This window comes from Eurytemora carolleeae, unplaced genomic scaffold, assembly GCF_000591075.1.
Source record: "Eurytemora carolleeae unplaced genomic scaffold, Eaff_2.0 scaffold623, whole genome shotgun sequence".
In the NCBI taxonomy this organism is placed as follows: domain Eukaryota; kingdom Metazoa; phylum Arthropoda; class Copepoda; order Calanoida; family Temoridae; genus Eurytemora; species Eurytemora carolleeae.
Window position 1 is genome coordinate 142,315 of NW_019397006.1, and position 18,484 is coordinate 160,798.

At 34.2% G+C, this 18,484-nt stretch overlaps 4 protein-coding genes across 4 annotated transcripts in view; all 4 read left to right on the top strand.

Moving 5' to 3' along the window:
• LOC111711048 (cyclin-J) overlaps window positions 1–9,821 on the top strand; it is a 14,097-nt gene extending 4,276 nt beyond the window's left edge. Inside the window, exons 5-12 of the mRNA XM_023485287.1 lie at window positions 126–205; window positions 678–739; window positions 1,241–1,307; window positions 1,519–1,605; window positions 2,015–2,100; window positions 6,684–6,772; window positions 8,728–8,799; window positions 9,227–9,821. Of these exons, the coding sequence (XP_023341055.1) occupies window positions 126–205; window positions 678–739; window positions 1,241–1,307; window positions 1,519–1,605; window positions 2,015–2,100; window positions 6,684–6,772; window positions 8,728–8,799; window positions 9,227–9,250 (567 nt within the window). The 3' untranslated portion in view covers window positions 9,251–9,821. The remainder of the gene's footprint in view (window positions 1–125; window positions 206–677; window positions 740–1,240; window positions 1,308–1,518; window positions 1,606–2,014; window positions 2,101–6,683; window positions 6,773–8,727; window positions 8,800–9,226) is intronic.
• Window positions 9,807–14,668, top strand: LOC111711035 (uncharacterized). The gene is made up of 12 exons (XM_023485267.1): window positions 9,807–9,880; window positions 11,193–11,221; window positions 11,320–11,359; window positions 11,493–11,554; window positions 11,616–11,675; window positions 12,317–12,374; window positions 12,788–12,861; window positions 12,979–13,018; window positions 13,244–13,322; window positions 13,439–13,520; window positions 14,057–14,085; window positions 14,661–14,668. The coding sequence occupies exons 1-12, from the start codon at window positions 9,827–9,829 to the stop codon at window positions 14,666–14,668; spliced, it is 615 nt and encodes a 204-aa protein (XP_023341035.1). The 5' UTR covers window positions 9,807–9,826.
• LOC111711050 (uncharacterized) lies at window positions 14,639–18,039 on the top strand. The gene is made up of 5 exons (XM_023485289.1): window positions 14,639–15,029; window positions 15,880–15,969; window positions 16,088–16,286; window positions 17,135–17,197; window positions 17,347–18,039. The coding sequence occupies exons 1-5, from the start codon at window positions 14,775–14,777 to the stop codon at window positions 17,883–17,885; spliced, it is 1,146 nt and encodes a 381-aa protein (XP_023341057.1). The 5' UTR covers window positions 14,639–14,774; the 3' UTR covers window positions 17,886–18,039.
• Window positions 18,038–18,484, top strand: part of LOC111711036 (glycogen [starch] synthase-like) — a 13,888-nt gene continuing 13,441 nt past the window's right edge. The window contains 1 exon segment of the mRNA XM_023485268.1: window positions 18,038–18,105. Within this exon segment, the coding sequence (XP_023341036.1) occupies window positions 18,102–18,105 (4 nt within the window). The 5' untranslated portion in view covers window positions 18,038–18,101.

Here is an 18,484-nt window from a genome sequence, read left to right on the forward strand (position 1 = left end):
TTATTTTTTAGGCCAATAGCTGATTGGTCATCCTATGCCTTTCCTTATTTGAACGATACTATATAGTTATATTATAGTGAATAGAACAAATATAGGTATTTTTTGTAAATGTGCTTCATTTTCAGGACACAAATGTTCCCAAATGCTCGGAATTGAATGCGTTTACAAAGAATCGTTTCCCATTATCAGACTTCATATCTCTCGAGTAAGTATCAATTCTAAATAAACAGGATCTATATTTAATTCAGAATTTAAATTGGTAATGTTTGATTGTATGGGGAAATTTGATATTATGAACTTGATGCTGATTTCTTAACGGGTCACATTATACAGTTAATCTATACATGCCGTATTACAATGTTTCTAGAATATCAAGCATTTACGATAATTGCACTCAAGTTTTAACATATGGACAACAGTTCCAGGACTTCTATGAAATGATGGCTGATGTTTGTTCGTTTGTTTGATTTGGGTGTTTGTTTTGGTTGTTTGTTTGTTTGTTTGTTTGTTTACATAGCAATATCTCCTGTCGAAGTTTGATGTTTTGAACTAAAATTGATTATAATAAACAAATATTGTACAGCAGAGCCTATCCCATAAATGAGGAGTTCATTGTAAATATTCAGCTTACTATCAAAACTTGCAGTGTAAAAAGTAGTTTTTGGACTTTTTACTAGAATCGTGATTTTGAAATACTTCAAGTGGAATCTTTGCCTGCCTACTGCTTGTTATTTTACAGGTGACAAATAAAGGCATTATGAGGATAATTATAGGTGAATCTTTTTTATTTTCTTTTTTGAAGAATCTAAACTGGAATTAAGAACAACGTTTTTAATAAAAAAATTCATTAGCAAATTTTTATCATTATGTTCTAGTTATGCAGTTATCTTTAGCTGGAGCTAAATTATCTTTAGCTGGAGCTAAAGTTTGCAGTTAACTCTTTTGGCTGAACTTTAGGATAATATAAAGGTCTTCTTTCTCTCAAATAGTTTGAGACTTCATTTATTTTACATATTTATCTGGGAATATTATTACCTTACCTAACTTTAACACTAGGATAAATTGATTTTCAATTTGTTTATTTTCTTGTGCCCAATTAACAGTTCTCAGTTTGGCAGCTCTTGTTGAAATTACTAAATGCTGTGATAAATTTCTAAATTAACATTAGTCTAGATATGAGTCAACCCAATCAATGTAGAATTCCTATGCTTCTACAAATAACTAAATTATAAATATTAAGAGATGTGGACCTCCTATGCCTGCCTGCCTACTGATCACCATAACAATGGTCCAATAGTCAGTTTCAGGGATTTGAAGGTTAAATTCAATAAATGTCTTTTTCATGATGTTGCAAATTTATTTTTACTCTATACATAATACATATATTTATCCCCCCTGGTCTTCAAAAGTTTGGAAACTGAGCTCTGAAAAATTGACAAAAAAATGACTTTGCTCAATGAATTCAGTTTTTAATTTTGAAAAGATTTGACCTTTGATTATTTATTCGGTATACTGAAGGGAGGCTAAGGCATATTTTTACCAATATGTCAAATATTTCCTGGACTTGGCAATGCAGGAGGAAGTATTTATAGATGCCAGGCCCAGGTAAGAGAACAAAAAAAATTTAAATTGGTATTCTGTAATATTTTGACTTGTGTAATTTTGAAATATTTTGAATGATACAATTTGTAAAAACCAATCTAATTTAGGTTTTATACCTTTTAAAGGAACATGCTCAGTAAAAAGGTTTAGATATGTTCCAAGTTCATACTTAATAGTCCTTGATGTTTTGTATTAAGCAAGTTAAAGATGTGACAATATGTATATTCAACAAAAAGTATTGAACATGAAAGATTTCTCCCTATACAAATATCTGACCAAGAGAAATAGCAGTTCAAAATGCTTGAACCTAGCTAGTTAGCAAGTTTATTTTTCTTATCTGTACAATCATTTACAGTCCTACATACAGATTAAATAAATGTTTGTGGATTAATGTATTTAAAGTTTCTTTAAGTCTGCTTGCCTCCTCACTACTGCTTTCTGCTCGAATAGCTTTTGGTCTCACTCCAAAGTGGCCAAAATCTCTTGAAGAGATTACAGGTAAAACCTTTTCCCAAATATTTGTTGTCTCCTCTTTCAGGAAAAATTTGTATCTATATTAAAGAACCTTGTATATTTCATGCGTAGGCTTCGCTTGGTTTGAGCATACATTAATTAGTTGAAGCCTTTGGTGTAAAATCTTTGGTTTTAGGTTAAAAGTCACTCTTTTCCTCTTTGGTTGAGTAACGGCGGAGGCTTCTGCAACAGCTTTCCGAGGTCGTCCTCTACGTCTAGGGGGATCAGGAAGAACCGGAGGAGGTTGGCGTGGGGGTCTGCCCCGGCGTGAAGGTTCTACTGGAGCCTCATCATCTGCTGTGAAAGCTGGTTTGAGGCATTGAACTGAAACCACTTCTACACTCCTGCAAACTTGGAGCTGAAAGGTTTTAAGGGAGCGGGCTAAAACCTTTTAAGGACCTTCGTAGAGAGGGGGGCTAGAGGAGCAACATGTCCATCCTTGCTTATAAAAACCATTGGGCAAGATGAGAGTTCTGCAGGAATAACTTCTGAAAGAGTGTCAGCTGCAGGAGTATTATGACAAGGCGGAACAGGTTGAAAACCAGACATCAAATTTTTAAGGTTTTCATAGAACAGATTTGTTGGAGGATCTTGTATTTCTAGGAACTGGCCAGGCAGGGTTAACTCGGAACCATAAACAGCTTCAGAGGCGGCTGTGGCGGAGTCTTCTCTGGGAGATGTACGTAAACCTAATAGAACCCATGGTAGGTGTTCAAACCAATTGGAGGAGGCTAGAGGTGCACGTAGGGAATCTAAAATCAATTAAACAGACTAAGGGTAATGTCTTGCAGTACATTGTGCGGGAGAAAAAGTATTTATGGCAGAGATTCTTAAATTTTTGGAAGAAGGATAGAAAGATAAAATCGTCAAAAAGATGGAAAATCAACATCAGAACATAGAAAAGAACAAAGAAGCATTTATAAAAAAAACTGCGAAAAGTTTAGTTTTAACAAACAAGATAAATCAGGATAAATCAAAATAAATCAAGATAAATCAACATAAATCAAGATAAATCAACATAAATCAAGATAAATCAACATAAATCAAGATAAATCAAGATAAATCAACATAAAATCAACATAAATCAAGATAAATCAACATAAATCAACATAAATCAACATAAATCAACATATCAGAACTGTAGAAGCTCATTTGACTTTCTACAATGACAAGATCAAAAAATCAGAATAACGAGTTAAGTGTAATTATACTCAACTCCAAGAATGGTTTATGAAGGAGATGACTTCACTGAAGGGTACTTTTAAACTGTTTGAGAAGAAGTTTCTCTGCCTGAGTCTTTTGATCCTAAACTTACTAGTTTCTTAATTCAAACTAGAGCTAGGATGTATATGTATAGTATTCAACCGTCTACAAAATGATGAAAATTATTTCTAGGGCTGACTACGAAAGTAGATCTAAAATCAATTGGGAATTCTTTAACTGCCTGTGGAACCTTTCCACCATGCCGTTGGACTGAAGGGAGGGATAAAGTGAACTGGGCTCCTCTGTCACTTGTAATCACTGCAGGTACGCCAAACCTTGAGATCCATTCATGGAACATGGCGGAGGCACACTCCGCCGCAGAAATCCCAGTTAGAGGTATAGCCTCAGACCATCTTGTTGATCTGTCGATGCATGTGAAGAGGTATGTAAAACCATGAGATGAGGGTAAGGGACCAATAAGATCTACATGCTTATGTGCAAATCTTCTGAAGGGTACCAGAATTTTTTCAGGGCAAATGTGAACATGGTGGAGGACTTTTCCTCGTTGGTACTGCAGGCAGGTTTTGCACCAGTCACGGACGTTGTTGGCTAAGCCCCTCCAGACAAACCTTGTAGAAATCAGACGTCTGGATGCACGAACTCCAGGATGTGATATTCCATGTAAGGCGGAGAAAATGTTAAACCTTTGAGAAGATGGGACCAATGGGCGGAGAACCTTGGTCTTTGCGTCACAGAGCAGAGAACCATCCTGTACTGGAACAGTTACGAGGCGGAGGGTGGGGGAAACCTTTAGGCGGAGTATATCAGGGCAGGACAGCTGTTCTTTGGCTAATTCTGAAAAACTAATCACTGAAGAAGTTGGAAAAGGTGATGGAGTTGTTGAATCTGACACCTCAGACACTGCCGACACCTCAGACACCTTAACTCCAGGGGAAGGAGGCAGCTGTGGAGCAGGGGGAGATTTTGGAGGGGGACGGGAGAGATTGTCAGCCACTACATTTGCAGCTCCAGGTGTATGGCGGAGATCACTGGTGAATTCTGAGATATAGGATAATTGGCATTGCTGAAGGGCGGACAATGGCGGAGAAACACGTGAGAGAGCTGATACCAGGGGAAGATGATCAGTCAGTATATGAAATTTTCGTCCTTCCAACTCAAAGCGGAAATGGCAGAGAGCAAGAAACACTCCCAGGAGTTCTCTATCGAAGGCAGAGTACTCTGTTGTGTGGCAGAGAGCTTGGCAGAGAAGAAAGCTAGGGGGCGCCAACCGCCTGACTCTTTCTGCTGTAGAGCTGCTGCCACGTGTGTGTTGGAGGCATTGGTGACGAGTGACACCTCGGCGGATTGAGAAGGATGTGTGAGAGACACAGTGGAAGAAAGGGCGGATTTGGCTCTATCAAAGACGTCTTGCAACTCCTGGGACCAGTTAAGAACCCGAGGATTTCCAGCTAGGGCATCAGTGAGAGGGCGGAGAGTTCTTGCAATTCCAGGTAAAAAACGGCGGTAAAAGTTGATCATGCCTAGGAACCTCTGGAGACCACGCACATCCTGGGGACGTGGTTGGAGGAGTAGGGCATCTTCATGACGACGTAGTGGAATGATGCGATCAACAGTAATCTTATGTCCCAGGTACTCGATCTTGTGTTGTACAAAACTACACTTATCCAGGTTCAACACTAATCCATTCTGAACCAGCAGCTCTAGGACAACCCGGAGATGCCTGATGTGGAGTTTCCTGGTCCGAATGGCAATCATGACGTCATCCAAGTAGATGAAAACAAAGGGTAATCCTCTAAAGATCCTGTCCATCAAGCGTTGAAATGTTTGAGCCAAATTTTTCAGTCTAAATGGCATATATAAAAACTAAAACAATCCAAATGGCAGTTTTACAAATATCTGCCTCACTCATGGGAACCTGATTGTAACCCTTCACTAGGATGAGTTTGGAGAAAAACTTGCAACCTCTTCAATTGCTTTTAAAATCACGAATGTTAGGGAGAGGATACCTGTCTGGTCTGGTAACATTGTTTAAACGGTGGTAATCGCCGCAAGGACGCCAGGATTCATCAGATTTTTGAACCATATGTAGAGGTGAGGCCCAAGGACTATATAAAATTTTCATCCTTCCAACTCAAAGCGGAAATGGCGGAGAGCAAGAAACACTCCTAGGAGTTCTCTATCGAAGGCGGAGTACCTCTGTTGAGTGGCGGAGAGCTTGGCAGAGAAGAAAGCTNATCACGAAACTGGATAGTGTTTAACTGTATGTTCAAAGTCGGGGTCACCAATATAGAGGATGTGAGTCAGACTCTAATAAAAACGTGTAAATAACTTCCAGTATATATATTTCTTATAACTTATTACTAGAGGGTTCAGAACTAGAGTAATTATTGATATCACACGTGTAGATGTTTATCAGTACTGTGCCCTGTATCTGTTCTATCTCATTCTGTTGAATCTTGTGGAACTATTTAACGCGGCCTGGCATCGTCTTTCACAGTTGCATATTTCTTAAAAATCTTTCCCCCTGTCAAAAAGAATTCACCCCCCCTGGAAATTAGATATGTTTGCATAGAGGAGCCAAAAATATTTGCAGGGTTTTTTTTGCTGAATTTCTGGGTATGAAGTATTTTAAAATGATCAAATGGTGCCTATTTTGTTTGTGCTGAGAACCAAAACAATTTATATGGTTTTAGTTTCTAAACTTTGGGTAAACAAAAATTTAATGCATGAAAAACTTGCCTAGGAAATATTTAAACCAACAATATGGTTGAAGACTGAATTTCAAACGATAACAAAAATACTGTAGCAGTTGAGCAAAAGCAAAACGATAATTTTGTGAACAGGGAATATTTATCTCTATTTTCTGTTGTATATATTCTAGTGGGTAAAATCTATTTCTAACCTGACAACGAGTTCAGAGGCCCGAAAGAAACCGGGATATCCAATGGATAGTTCACCTCGCATTTTGGGGAAAATAGGGATTCCTGACCTAGGTGACAGGTCAACCTGGACAGAAACCAGAGTCAGTCGATGATGATCTACTGTACAAGGAGAGGAGAATAATAGTGGTTTTCTGTTAGAGAGTCTCAAAATTATATTCCTGCATTCTACATAATAATCATTTGATATCAATTTTTGAATAAATAAAGTATTTGTCTCGTGATGTGTGTAATAATTAGTTTTGTGTGAACTAATAGTAATTTGGTATGCATAGCATTATGCTAATTCATACATATATAACAATACCTTTCTAGCAAGCTAAAAGTCCTACAAATTCTCCAATAAATAGAGAAATCACACATCATTCGCATTCTTGATCAAACACACCTCGTATATATATTAAGGATATTCTAAGATAGCTGCTGAACCCTACACAGAAATTCTCATCAAGACATTCATGAAGGATTCTGTTGAGGAGACTGACGTATCCATGGTAGGACTAGAAATAGGGGGATGGGGTATATATGGATTTATCAAAAGTTCGTATTTTTCTTATAATTTCCAAATTTCATTTAAAGAGGAGTTAACCTTTTTAACGTTTTTTTAAAGATAACTAAAAAAGTATTGGCTGTTCAAATTTTAGGACTTTTTAAAACTAGCACATGCCCCTCAATTTCAGATCAAAGATGGGGTTTTAAAACTACTGCACGAGTCCTGAATGCCTTATTTTACCTTTACCTGACTAAATCTATCCTTAGACCTATTTAGAATTATTGGATTTTGGCTCGTATAGCTCTTTGGAAAGTTTTAATCGAAAGGAAGCAGATTGCACAATTTTTGCATAGATTTTTGCAAAGATTTTTCATATTTTTTGCTTCATAGCTTGATTTTGAAATAAATATTTGAAATTGTGCAAATTTGCAAAAAAAATTTGCAGATTTTTTAAGTAGAGCCAAAGGGCTTTCTAAAAACGTATCAAATGTTATAGATTTGTATCACAAAAAGGAAATACAGGGGAACCCCCCATCCCCCCGACTATTTTGGGTAAACTAGACATCAGCCTGAATATGGTTCAGGAAGAATAATTAAGCGCTCAACACACACCTTTTATTTTTGTTTTAAGAATGAATTTTTAAATAATCTATTTTGATTAAGGGGTGTGGGCACAAGCTCATGCATATAAATTAAACGATATATAAGTAAACCTATTTCCAGTTTGTTATTGAGGTCTTTCTTTTATTATGATTTGCCCAAGATCGGTTAAAAGTTATGTACCCCAACAATTTGCGTTGAACCGTTGTCTTAACTTGACAATGGATATCCCTATTAACCAGAGTGAAAACTTATTTAACGTGGGCTAATTTTGCTTCCTGTTTTTCCTTAGTCTTAACTAATAGGTTTGGATAAATGATTTTGATTTTTGTCAATCGCATGTTGCATTAATTTGCTTACGACTTTTAGAAAGCTGGATTATCGAACATAAATGAGTTATGTTCTCTGGTCCTTATCTCTGTCAGTCATAAAAGTAAAAATAAAGAATTTTTTCTTTTAAGGAATTGATTTGTTTTCGTCTGTTCTCTTCTGTGTATCATTTCCTCTCTTGTTTTGTATTTGCTGGGTTCACTGGCTCCTTAAAAAATGCTCTCTCATATTCTCATACTTAATTGCTTCTTACTTCCCTGTGCTGTCCTTTCTGCACTTTTATTGAATCAGCCTGTGTAATGTCATGTCCATATCAGTGCTCATGTCTTTGTCTATTACTTGACAAAAATGCAACACTGACTAGAAAACACCCCCCCTAACCTTCTTGTCAAAAATATAGTATAAGACATCTTTAGCTGTTAATAAAGTGCTCAACACACACCTTTTTGTTTTGATTTAGGGATAAATAATACAGTGACACACAACTTTTTGTTTTATGTTGTTGTTCCAATTGTTGCCAAGCTGTCCGCATATTCAATGTTATTGTGTTTCCGATTGTTGCCAAGCTATCTGTATAATCAATATCAATGTGGTTGTTTTTTATTGTTCTAAAATTTTCAGCGTAATCAACGTTATTGTTTTTGATTGTTTCAAAGATGTCCAGGTAGTCAATGGAGTTGTATTTAGCGTAATCAATGTTGTTGTGTTTTTGATTGTTGCCAAGCTGTTTGTGTAAACAATGTTCAATGTTGTGTAATGTGTTTCCGCATGTTTCCACATGGTTATTGTGGTTGTTAGTAGACATATTTTAAGCTTATACTTATGCTTTAAGTCTGTCTGTCTGTCCCCGCAAAATCCAATCGGCCAGCCCCCCCGGGATTTGTTTGGTATAAAGTGGAATAACAAAGTTTTCAACAAACGCCTTTTTGTTTTGGTTAAAGCGGAATATTTATTTATAATAAAGTCTTTAACAAACAACTGTTTGTAAGTATGTTTACTCTTAACAAAATATGTCATTGCTGTTAGGAGGATGATGGATATCAGTCATTGAATACTAGCCCAGTTGGAAAGGTTACTGAGTTCTTGGAGTGCTCAGAGGTAAAATATTTATACAAGTTCAAAGTGACTTGTTATGCTATTTAATTTAGCCCTCCGTTTTTGGGGAAGCATGTCTGATTCATAATGGTGTCCATTAATCCTCTATATACAAGTAATAGTAATATCGTTTTTCACCTTAATAGAATACTGTTTTTAATCAAACAAACCACTTTTGAAATTGAGGATCACTTGAAATTAGGCCTTTAATTCCTTTAAAAATGCATACTTGTATGTTAGAGACATCGAAGAATTTAATAACTTATTTTGAAGGTGTCATTGGACCTAGACTTGTCTTTAATTTACCCGGGGATAGTTTTGATTAGATGGATGAATCTTAAAGTTAGACTTTAAACAAATTATATTATCATTAAAGACTACTAAGATTTCAAATAGCAAAAAACATGCTCAGACTTTTTATTGCATTTAGGTGATGGAGGTCATTTTTAACTAACAAGAAGATTCTTCAGAAGCTGTTGGACTTTTACCATGATTACAGCGTTAAATACATTAGATAAAGTCAAATTATCAAATTTTGTATGTTAATGCTTAATTGCGAATTCGCCATTTTTTCTCTGCATCCCCTGGCATTTCCTTTTTAAATTTAAATTGTTAAAGTCAAGTTTACTTTAACATATCTTTTTTAATCTTTATTCATTGTATTTGTATACTATTCAAATGCCATGATGCTTAAAATTGGTAAAGAAGTCATAATCAAATACCATATTGAAAAGCGTTAAAGTCAAGTCTTCAACATTTAATCTTTATTCAATGTAGTACACACTGTTTAAACTCTTCATGATGCTGAACGTTGATAAAATTTATTGTCAATTACCAAATCATTTTATCTTTCTTTTTCAAGAAAAATGTTACATTATGTGTTAAAACAGTTTTTTTCTGTCTTTTTTGTAATAATTGTAATACCTTTTTATGTAATTCTCAAACTTTTCAAGGTTTTGAAAAATGGAAGATATTCTTCCTTGGATGGTATAAATATGTGTATCCTTTGAACGTCAATTTTTTCAGGAAAATGGATGTCTATGATAATTTATATGACGATCCTAATCTGAAAGGATCTTTTCAGGTTAATTATTTTTCATATGTACAGGGATGAGAATTCAGATACGACTATACGGAATATATTCAGTCTGTTTCCTTACATTAATAGTTTCCTATGCAGCGCTAAACTTGTTTTTATCACTTCCAATCCCTCTTATATACCATTTGAAAACTGTATTTCTGACAGATCCCAAAATGCAACCCTCAAATGGTTGTATCAAAAGAGTTTCATGTCGTCTTTAAAGTCTTATCTGTTATGGGTAACCCTGTACATGGTTAAAACAATTTTGTGAATTTGCAGTTGATGAAAAAAAATCTGTATTCTATAGTTCCTAAACAGGCTTATTGCCCTTTACTAACAATGAGTGTTAATCATGGGTGCACACCAAACTAGAACCAATATTTTTTATTCAGCATGAGGAGGATAACTATGTCCCATTATGCTTGTCGCGTTTTCAGAACAAATCTCATTTTCCTGTTTGGAGTATAATCGGCAATTCAAAACTAACCTCACTGTTGATAAAATTATCTGGAAAAGGATAAATTAAAGCCGAGTCATTTTAAGAATCTAGGTTTCCACATTTTATTGGTTAATAAAGATGAGTTATTTCTAGTGAATAATTTTACGCATTTCTAGTTGAATCTTGCCATTCTTATTTTAAGAACATAATAAGATTACTATTTTAATATCTCAATGTCATAAATATTTTATTATTTTGAAAGCACAGTATTTTTAATGTTTCGCAATCAACTGCTTGGAAATTAAAATGAAATCAAGAATAAAAACTAATTCTCACACATTTGTAAAGTTTAAGGTGGAAATTTCTTGTTTCAATATTTAGTATTTCCCATTTTCAATAAATACATGCATATTCAGCTTGGATTGAAAAATATATACGCTTGAAAAAGACAACTTTATTACTGAATTTGTATGGACATTACGTTCTTTGGTATTAGTCGTTTTTAACAATTTTCTCCTTATAGACGCAACAGATAGAACTAAGATTTGTAGCGATCAAAAGCGCTTTTTTATCGCATTAAGTCTATACCCCCTTTCATTTTTCGCGAACACTCCCTTTAATATTACTAAAAAATTGTCTAGAAATGCAGGAAATTGTTAATCTAAAATATTTTTTTTTATTGATTCAAACATGATAATTATTGTCCTCTTCTTGCTCACTAAAACGTTATTCATAATTTTCAATATGACTGTTGCGGGAGGGGATTCTGTAAACCCAATCTTGTACTTAGTTCTCATTTATAACAATCAGTGTTAGTAAAGTGCCATAAACCCAGTTCTACTGTCCCCTTCATTTTCCGTCAAATCATTTTTGCAGGAATGTGCTGAAGTAATCCAACTCTCAAGGTTAATTTTCATTTTTAAGAAAAAAAAGAAAATAAAGTTAATTAGAAAGTTAAGAAATCTGATAAATTGCTTTCATTAACCAAAATGAATATACATAGATACAAACCACTGAATATTAAAAGAACTCCAAGGACAGAGGTAAGCTATAATTATTGTCTAATTATGTATTCCAGCCATCTATTTGAAGCAAGTAAAGAAAGGGATGAGGTGCTTAATTAATAAGGTATTTCAAAATCATTAAAAAATTCTGAAATTATGAAATATTTTTCAGATTTCTGAGACTCAAGAAAAGTTGTCTTTTCTGGATCGTATGAAGGAGAAATGTACTAAAAGGTTAATTTTTACTCTGCATTCATCATTTATTCTAAATCTAAGCATGACAATTTAGATTTAGGTTTGCCAATAATTACTTCAGCAAGAGAAAGGTGTGTCCAGACTCTAGCAAAAGGAAAAGGTGAATAACTAACTTCTTTTCGATGAAAAATTAATTGACTTAAAAATCTAAAATCTGGAGCTTGATAAAAAACCTAGTCAAGATTGCAGTTAAAATACAAAAATTGGGATCTGATTTTAGCTTTAATAATAAACGCATACTACCAAAACCCTTGTAGAAAATCTAAACTGAAAAACTTGAAAAGCTATCAATCAATACTTTGTATTTGCGTTAAACAAACATAATTTGATTTTAAGTATTACTAAAGAGAAGATATTGTATTTTAAACGCAGATATATATTAAAGTATTCTTTATAAAAAAATGGATTAAGATTTTTCCTTTTCTAATTTAAATCATTTATTGATTTCAACCCTTCCCCGTTAGCCTATTTTTGTCAAGTATATATGGGGAGGGTTTTTTACCTCACTCTACATGATAGGGGAGTGGTATACATGTCCCTAGTCCAAATTTCAAGTTAAGCAAAAACTTAGACCTCCTCTAACTTAAATAGAATACATTGAAAAAAATAAAACGGTGAGAAAAATGTCTAAAATATCGATTTTTATTTTTTACATGTGACTCGACCCTATTTGACTGTCCTCTACCCTACCCTAGGCATAAAAAAGTTGCAAAATGTTTCTTTGTAATTTTGCTTGTTCAGGAGAATATCCAGTAAAGACAGTGGAATCACTGAAGATTCATCTCAAGTATCAATACAGGCAAATTATTTTGGTATTAAATAGTTCTGAAGTTTTCACAATAATCAAGAAAATGCTAAAAATTTCGGGTTTTTCATTCAAGGGACTGTTGCCGTAATTTTAAGTGACCCTCGATGCAAAGATTCACAATGGTACCCATAAAAGCTTTTCCTGGTCAAGTATGAATAAAATATCAATGTTTACAATTTTGAAAACTGATTATTTTTACATTTCTACTGCAGAAAAACATGCAGGAATTATCCGAATTTAACACAGATTAACTTGGGAAAACCACAATATCTTCCACAATATTAATAAAATAAAGGTTTCAAGGGTTCCGTTGTGAGTCGGGCATTGCCATCGCTAGTAAATACGACTCCCTAGAAAAGTAATTTTGCCGTTGGAACACATTTATTTTAGTCAACTTAATCTAGGATTATGTTGATACATCTGAAAATGACTCCGACCTAGACAAGAAATCTCAGGGAACTTCAAAAGCCTCGAAAAGGAACAAAAAAAATAACTTATACAATTCTTTATGAAATAATGATGCTTGAAGTTTACAAAATTTGCTCTTATTTTAATAAAGTTCTTTTTATGGAGTTAATATTATTTTGTTTCACAGAGCAACTGCTATGAAATACTTAGATGATGATTCGCAAGAGGTTTGTTTCGGATTAAAACTTTGGAATTGAAATTGAGATTGAGATTGAGATTGAGATTGAAATTGGAATTGGAATTGGAATTGGAATTGGAATTGGAATTGGAATAGGAATAGGAATAGGAATTGGAATTGGAATTGGAATTGGAATTGGAATTGGAATTGGAATTGGAATTGGAATTGGAATTGGAATTGGAATTGGAATTGGAGTAAAACCTTAACTGTTCAGGATTCTGGGGGTAAGAACCTGTTAAAAATACAGAGGAAGAATTTAAAGGTTGCAAAGAAACCCAGATTTCCTACCCCAGGTGATTTAAGCATATTTTGATTCATATTGGTTTTTATCTTTTTGAATCCCCTTCCAAAGTAGGGATTTTTTTACACATTCTCCTGGGTTTAGAATACAACTTTATTTATTGGTTAGGAAAGAACAAGAAGAAAGAACCCCGCGCTAATGGTAAATTGCCTGTCAAGGTCGTCACCAGAACACCAGTCATTCCTTTTGGGTAAGGCAACAAATTATTAATGATCAAGGGATAATAGAAATTTGTAGGCCCTAAACTTAAACAGTTTTGAATTTGGGCACTGCCCAACAAGGTTTTAATTTTCCAATCTAATTCGGATCAATCCTAGGACGAAAATGTCTTGCGGAGTTTTTCCTTAAACTGGGAAGAATGTAAAATTAGCATTAAAAAATTTGAAACTGAAGACGGAACCTTCTTTACCCCAAGTAGAAATATCTCTTCTATTTAGAAGTTTCTCTATGCTGTGAAAAGTTTGTGGACGTGTTTTCCAGATAAATTTAAAATGGACAAATTGTTTCAAAACCTTTTTAACATGTTACACCTCTCTGTTCAGCTGTTGGGAAAGGAAGAATAACATTTTTCATTTTTAAAATGTTGGTAGCAAAATTACGCAAAAAGATGTAAGGGCCATTTAGCAGTCCAGAACTGGAATCCCTCCTTCCCTTTTTTCATCCTTGATTTAAGAACTTAAACTAAATGTGGTTCTTTTGAACCATGTATTTATGTGTACTGTGTAGGATGAAACGTAAGAACAGTTTCCTTGACAGTCAGTTTTGTTTTGTTTGTTTCGTTTCGATTTTAATTTTTAGTTCAGGCTCATACTGGAATTGGCCATTTTAGTTAGGCTTTCACCCCGCTTGGTGCTCCTTATTCTCATTCACTAATAATATTAGCTTTTTGTTAATGATCCATCTGCTTTCAATCATAGAAATACTAGGTGTCCAGGGCGCTTCGTCCCCATGTCTTCGCTTTTATCTTTAAATTGTTGCGCTTTTGTCGATTTTTTTTCGTGGATTTAAAAATTCTAAATTTTTTGAAACAACTTTTTTGAATTATACCCATCTATAAACCTACCATGGGATCGAACTGTTTAGCCGTTTTGACGTTTTTTACTGGTCGTCAATAAACCTTTTAACAAATCATCTAAACGGATAAGACACACAAATCAAAATTTATTCTATTTTAAAGATAAGTTTATTATTTCAGGGGTGTTTTATAACTATGTAACGGTTAGGGGACGGCTCTGAAGGCTTATAAAGTCTCCCCTGAACACATTTTTTTACGCCCTTGATATGTTAGATTTTATTAGCTACATGTATTTAACAGAATATTCTGCTTTAGGTAATTGAAAGTTATCCAAGTCCAGAAAGAGAGAATGAAGGAAGAAAGTCTCCACAATCTACGCCTAATAAGGGTTCTCCGAAGATAAACAAGTTTAGAAAAGGAAGGAAGTTAATGACCCCTGGAACCAGATCATCATCAAGGTTGTCTCTTTTAAATGCTAAACCTTCAGCAGAACCTTCATTGGTTGTATCAGCGCCCAAAGCTATTTCTGCTTCTCTGGAGAAATGTTCTTCCCAGGATGATTGCATGAGAGGTTCTCTCATGTCAGCCCAGATTAATGAACCTCAACCTGATTGCTATGCTGAAGTAGATCCAGTCTTGAACATATCTCAATGTAGCAGTAAAAAATCTTCAATAATTTCTAAGGTATTCGTCTTTTATAAAAACAACAATTTTAAACTTTAATTGTTGCTTTTTAAATCGCCATTTTATTCATTATTCTCCAATAAAATAAATTTCCAGGATTTTTTCAAAAAGTAATAAATGTCGAAATTTTTTGGGTAAATTTTTAAATTTTAATTTTTAATGGAGCTGTCTTGGGCAGACCGCCTAGTATAAGTCTTCTCCCTAGGGTGGCCAGTTCGGTTACCCCATGGATACGTTTGGCGGCTAGGAGCGCCGACCCCTATTTCATTGAATGATGGGTTGTCCTTTAATAATAATAATAATCATCATCATAATCCTTCCCTTGAATTGGATCCTAAGTAGATAAGCCCAACCTTATGTTTTGTTTCTTGAAGCTTACAACAAAAACTTTTAAACATTAAAATTTTGACTAACTTTTGGAGTTTTTTTTGGAGGGACAACTTTTTACTTATGAATTAATTATTATAATTTTCAATTTATCCTATTTAATTTATGACTAATTAGTTATTAAAATTCTAAATTTATTAAGTTCCATAAAGACTTCTCTATAAAATTAGGTTCTGCATGACTACCTAATTGTGTCTGTCCTCTTTATGTTATGGTCTCAAATATAGCCTCTCAATTGAATTAGAATCTGGACACTTCATTATACCTTGAACCATTGTATGAGGCTAAATCTCAATTACTCGGAACTTTTTTTATGATTCCACTTTACTAAGTTCTAAAACTTGGCTCCTGATTTTTTATATTAGTTTATAGAACAGCTTTACTTCATGTAGATGGGTTTAGAAATTTATTTGGGATTTCTCCATTCTTTTTCTTTTTTTATTACAAATTTACTTTCATTTAGGACTGCGGCTCAGATAATGATGATGGTGGAATGTCCCTCCAGGATGATTCAGAGCTGAATAGCGAGAAGGGGTCTAATCACGTAGAAAAGGTAATAACCAACATTTTAATGTTTTTTGTTGTTGAATATTATAATTTTTCAACGCTTTAGATCAAAAGATGTCATTTGTCGCGGAAAAAGTGAAACTTCTTAAAAGCTTTCTTTGAAGGGTCCTGTTGATGATGCAGTGAGTAATGGTTCACCCCTGAGCTGCGATACTTCGGTTAACTATAGTCCTCACAGCACTCCAATGACCCTGAAAGCTCCACCTAGTACTCCTGTGAACTCTGCTCGGATTTCCGAAAGTGTTCTGAAGAATTCTGCTACCAGAAATCCTACTCGGCATATCAGATATAGAGATAGAAGAGGTGATTAGAACATAAACCATATCTGATCAGTTATGAAGAAGATATCGTCTTTTTTGGCTTGAAAACTGAAAAGCGTAATAGTTTAAGTAATTTTAAAGGGAAACCACAATCGAAAATTAACTTTAACGAGAATATTTTGTGCGTTCTTGATCAGAGGACTCTTTCAAGGGTACTTTTGTGCATCAGACATGCCCCTCTTTTTATGATGGTTCGCTTGAAAATAGGCCTACATTTCTAAGCCCTACCATTATTGATTCTAAGTGTAAGAGCTGATGTTTATCTAAAAATCCAAAATAGATCATACGTTTTCAATTAGTTTATTGGTCATAAAATTTGAAAAGTCCTTGAAAATGGATATATGCATCACATCACGTGCAACATGATTTACATTCCAACATTTTTTTCGACATGCTTTTGAATTATTTCAACCTGATCCCATTATATTTTACTTTAAAAATAAAGGTCTAAATTTGTCTTAATATGTTCTGATGTATGCATTGTACATTATATGTCAGATAGCGAATATAAATTTGTAAGTTTTAAGGGATTGTAAGCGTGTATTCAAGTGACCCTCCACGCAAAGATGACAATGCCCGATTTAAAATCGTACCCGAAAACCTTAACATGATCAAACGTTTGGAAGATACTGTCGTTTCCCGGACCGCAAAACCGTAAATGAAGAAAAATACAAGTTAAAGAAACAACAATATGGGTATTTTATTGATTATGATTAAACAAAGCTTTTTAGCAAACGTTGCAAGTTGGGCATTGACATCTTGCCATTGGAGGGTTACTTGAAATTAAACTCTTTTAATTCCTTTAAACTTTTAATGGAGTTGTTCCTTCAGGTTCTGCTGGATTTGTGGATTGGAAGACATATATACCAAGAATCTTTGAGGACCTAGATCATGGTAATTTCAGAACATCAGGCCAAATTCATTGAGGGCTTATAACTCTGAAAACTGTATTAATAAAAGTTCCCTTTAGATCTAGAATATTCAATAATTACGTTAAAAGAATAAAAATGGTTTTTACTCTGAAACATGATATTTTTTTTTAGGATTGTCGGATGTCGAAACAGATTCAGATTTCTCAGAGGAAGAAGACAAATCTGAAGTGGGTGCTGATGAATGCGAGGGCATTGATTCTGAGAACCATGATCATGATGATCTTTCTGTGGTTGAAACTGAAGAATCTACAGAAACAAAGACTGACACCAACAGGGAAGATCTTGAAGATAATCCTTTTGCAGAATTGCAAGATGATGAAGCAAGTTCTTTTCCTGCTCTCCTCAAAAGGAAATGTTCTCAGGATGGGAAGAAAATCTCTGTCAAAAATGACATCAGTGATACTGAAATGGAGCTTGATGGTGTGGATGTCATGAGCAGTAAGGATTCTGGGAAGATACCTGAAGATCATGATCCTAATGATGAAGCTGCTCCTAAAGAGGAGATCTGTGACCCTAAGAGTATGACCGAAGTATCCAAGAAGCCAGGTTTTATAGACCGTGATATATTTGAAAGCTCAGATGAGGAGGAGGAAGAGGGAAACTATGATGAATATGAAAAGGATCCTCTTGCAAATATGTTTGATAAATAAATTGAACAATTTTTTTGCATCTTGTCAGTTTGAGTAAAAATGTTAGTCTATGTAATTTATTAACCAATTTTCTCCACTCATTGTAAATTGTATTAATAGCAAAGCATGCCAATATTTTATCAGTAAGCAATAAGCATGTATTCTTTATTTTCAGGCCGAAAATGCTCTTCTGAAAAGTTGTTAATGTGAAAGCTCTAAATTCGGTCATCTTAATAAATGTGTAAGAAATTTTATCAGACATTGCAAAAAATTCAGTTGTCAATTTTTTATTCAAATAAATAAAAAACTTTTCTGGATTCAAAATGTTATGTTTTTATTCTTAAATTTTTATAAAGTTAAAAGTAAACGCAATAAATGTTGAGGGGGGAGGGGTGGGCTTCAATTGTGTTTCTAGTCCCAAAATTAGGGTTAATAATGCGTATTTTCAAAAAAAAATACCCCGAAAGAAGTATGAATTTGTATATAGTATTTGAAAAGTTTTATGAAGACTGAAAATATGACCAAAATCTTGAACTCGGACTGATAAAATATCTCGTTGTAGATCGTTGATTGAAACATGGAAAGCAAATAACCGGTTTTTAGACGCAATTAATCTTTTG

Coding starts and splice junctions, on each gene's coding strand:
- LOC111711050 (XM_023485289.1), top strand. CDS start 14,775: ATGACCCCTGGAACCAGATCATCATCAAGGTTGTCTCTTTTAAATGCT. Junction 15,030..15,879: donor AATCTTCAATAATTTCTAAG/GTATTCGTCTTT, acceptor ACTTTCATTTAG/GACTGCGGCTCAGATAATGA. Junction 16,287..17,134: donor CAGATATAGAGATAGAAGAG/GTGATTAGAACA, acceptor TTGTTCCTTCAG/GTTCTGCTGGATTTGTGGAT.
- LOC111711035 (XM_023485267.1), top strand. CDS start 9,827: ATGGATGTCTATGATAATTTATATGACGATCCTAATCTGAAAGGATCT. Junction 12,862..12,978: donor ACTTCAAAAGCCTCGAAAAG/GAACAAAAAAAA, acceptor TTTGTTTCACAG/AGCAACTGCTATGAAATACT. Junction 13,019..13,243: donor TAGATGATGATTCGCAAGAG/GTTTGTTTCGGA, acceptor TTAACTGTTCAG/GATTCTGGGGGTAAGAACCT.